Genomic DNA, 3,146 nt, shown 5'->3' with positions numbered 1-3,146 from the left:
CACCACAGCAACAGAACTGAAAGTGGGGAGTGGTCTCTTCACTGCCTCGAGATTCTCCCTGGAATTATACTGCTTAAAGCATAGCAGATGGATTTTGTTTGTCTAAGTTGGAACACTTTTATTTCCTGATCACCATCTCTCTTTCCCCACAAACCTCTGTATTGTACATCTGTATAATAAAATGGTTTTCAAGAATTTCATTCTCTAGTTACTAGGTAACTCTGGAATGTTGCTAACCTTTTAGAAATTTTGCACCTAAAGGTAATTGTGAAACCTTGACTTTTCTGATGTGATGTTTTGCATTTTTCCGGTCGTGACCTTGGAGAAGGGCAGTTGTTTTTCTCTGCTTTTCCCTTTGCAGTGTTCACTGGTAGATACCATAGAGTCCATTGAGAATCCTGTTTCTCATAAGGGAGATTGGGAGACCTTGGATCCCTTAAAAAGAACTTTTCTGTCAACCCAGGTTTTTGACCTACTTAAAACTTGAGACACAGTAGGGCGCTGAGCAAGAGAGAGACGATAAAGCTTTCTCAGTTAAGCAGGAGTGGTTGGTAGAGTCATTCTGTGTGCAGCCAGTGATAGATCGGTAGTAGCTGCTAGAGGTCAGGAGAGAGGTGGGACTGAGTCATGAAGGAGGTGACTGCCGGTGATGCCGGTCATCAGTCATCGTGGTAGGGAAGAGCACAGCCCCTGCTGCGCAGCGCCATCCCAGGTGGAAGTGAAGGGAGAGTGCGGATGGAGGAAAAAGAATGACTTGTATTTGGTATTTGGACACACTTACTTTGTTTATGGAAAACACTTCCAAGAATTTCAAAACCTTTTCAATTAATAGGGCTTTTGCTGTTGTTACCACTTTGTAAACACATTTTATTTTCCCACTTTAAAGCCACAGGGTCGACTCGTGGATGAGAACTCAATTGCTGCTGCATGATGTTCGAGACTGGCCTTGGCTGTGTGCACAGTTTATCAGGACTATATAGGTTTTTCATTGTGAACTGTAGCTCTGATCATGGTAAAAAGTTAATCTTTTCTATTTTTTAGTGAATATTATACCAGCTGTTCAAAGGAACTCATGCTTAAAATATTAGGAAAATATCCTCTCTTATATTTTCACTAATAAATATTTGAAATCTGTCAGTGCTATAAGGAGTATCAGTCCATTGTTATTATTGAAAGTCATTTTATGAATAGTAAATTCTTTAAAAAGTAAGTGATTTGCATGTACAATATCAGAGGAGAAAAATTAAGCTTCCCAGAAATGACTGGACAAGCAGAGGAAAATGCACCAAATTTGCCCCAGTAAGATTCTGAGTCCCCTGTGAGAGTCTCTTCTTAGAGGTAGCTAAACTGGAAATATATCCATCCTCGTAGATATAAGGTGTGCTCAAAATATATACAGAACGTTTTGTAAACAGTTGTAGGACTGTTACAGAAAGCTTTGAGCAAAGCAATGTAAGTTGTCTAACACAACTTACCACCACAGCACGTCGGATGGTTCAGCTCACAGCCAAGATGCACATCGTGGAGCAGTTCATATGTGTGTTAACAAAATCCTAATCTCAAAAGATCTAAACTACAGGGATCTAATTATGAGCAGAATTTTCTAAACTAAAAGTTTTTGAAAAAGGTACGTGGTCTAAATAAGAGCTTTTAGTTGTGATGTGCAGTTTCAAAGAAAAACTTTAAAATTCTTAATTCATGTAAATAAAATCATATTTTGAAATTTTTCTTTGTTAATACCTTAATAATTTAAAAGCACCTGGAAATTTTTATTATTTAAAGTGCAGGAGTTGTAAAAAGGAAATAAGTGATGTAAATAAATATATTCTCTTTCATATTTGCTGGTGTATACCTTTTATTTGAGATTTTTGATTCCAGCTTCATGAAATGTTTTATAATTGAGAACATCATTTCATGAGGTATAATGGAGAGCATTCATTCCATTCCCGCCCTGAATATCAGAGACCTATGCTTACACATATATATGTGTACCTAGCACACACATGTACACATGCACACATACATATAACCACAGCAGCAACAAAACTGAAAGCAGGGAATGCTCTCCAGGATTGGAAGTTGGGAGATCTGTGTTCTAGAAAGGCTGTACTCACTTCCAGGGGTCTGTAGACAATGGAAGAGGCTGTCTTGGGAGGAGGTGAGATCCCCGTGATCACAGCTGCTCAGGTGACGCCACAGGAGCATGACTCGGGAGTCAGATTGCTTGGACTGAATCCCAGCTCTGCTGCTTGCTAGCTAGGTGGCTGTTCAAGTTACTTACCCTCTATGTATCTCAGTTTTCTTATCTTTAAGATGTAGATGATAATAAATACCTGTCTCATGAGCTTGTTATGCAGATTATGTAAATTAATACATGAGAAGAAGGTGGAACACTGCCTGACCCAAAGTTATTGCTCAACCAGGGTCATCTATTTGTCATTGCTTTTTATGGGAAGACGGAAGAGGATCTCTCTTTGCAGTGCATACAAATGTCGTATACGTGTGCACACTTACATGTGTATATGTAAATATATAAAACTATAAAGTTTTATGGAATATTACATGCTATGTACTCTTATAAGGAGCTCTGGTGGTGCAGTGGTTAAGCGCTCAGCTGCTAACCAAAAGGTTGGCAATTTGAACCCACCAGCTACCCCACCAGAGAAAGATGTGGGAATCTGTTTCGATAAAGATTACAGCCTTGGAAACTCTACGGGGCAGTTCTACTCTACCATATGGGATTGCTACAAGTCGGAATAGACTCGACGGCACAGAACAACAACATGCACTGTTATATTCCCTGGTTGTTACCTGCTAAATTGATTTTATGACCCACTGATGGGATGTAGGGAGGCCTTGTGCCACAGTGGTTAAGTACTTGGCTGCTAACAGAAAGGTTGGCGGTTCAAACCCACCAGCCACTCCTCGGGAGAAAGACGGGAAAGTCTGCTTCCGTAAAAAATTACAGCCTCAGAAACCCCTGTGTGATAGTTTTACTCTGTCCTGTAAGGTCGCGATGAGTTGGAATCAACTGAATGGCAACGAGTTTGGTTTGGGTAATGGGATGGAGTAAAACGCTATGGAGCATAGTTCTGCTCTGACACATGAGGGGTTGCCATGAGTCAGAATTGATTCAATGGCAGTGG

At 40.1% G+C, this 3,146-nt stretch overlaps 1 protein-coding gene across 2 annotated transcripts in view; it reads left to right on the top strand.

Annotated features, from left to right (window-relative positions):
• TRAPPC11 (trafficking protein particle complex subunit 11) overlaps positions 1 to 2,474 on the top strand; it is a 57,760-nt gene extending 55,286 nt beyond the window's left edge. For both annotated transcript variants that reach the window (XM_004389672.2, XM_023724677.1), the window contains exon 30: positions 887 to 2,474. In XM_004389672.2, the coding sequence (XP_004389729.1) occupies positions 887 to 931 (45 nt within the window). In that variant the 3' untranslated portion in view covers positions 932 to 2,474. The remainder of the gene's footprint in view (positions 1 to 886) is intronic.
• Positions 2,475 to 3,146: the final 672 nt, after the last annotated feature.

This window comes from Trichechus manatus, unplaced genomic scaffold (assembly GCF_000243295.1).
Source record: "Trichechus manatus latirostris isolate Lorelei unplaced genomic scaffold, TriManLat1.0 scaffold00254, whole genome shotgun sequence".
NCBI lineage: Eukaryota > Metazoa > Chordata > Mammalia > Sirenia > Trichechidae > Trichechus > Trichechus manatus.
Note: the sequence above shows the minus strand (reverse complement) of the source record. Positions and strands in the feature narration are given on the sequence as shown.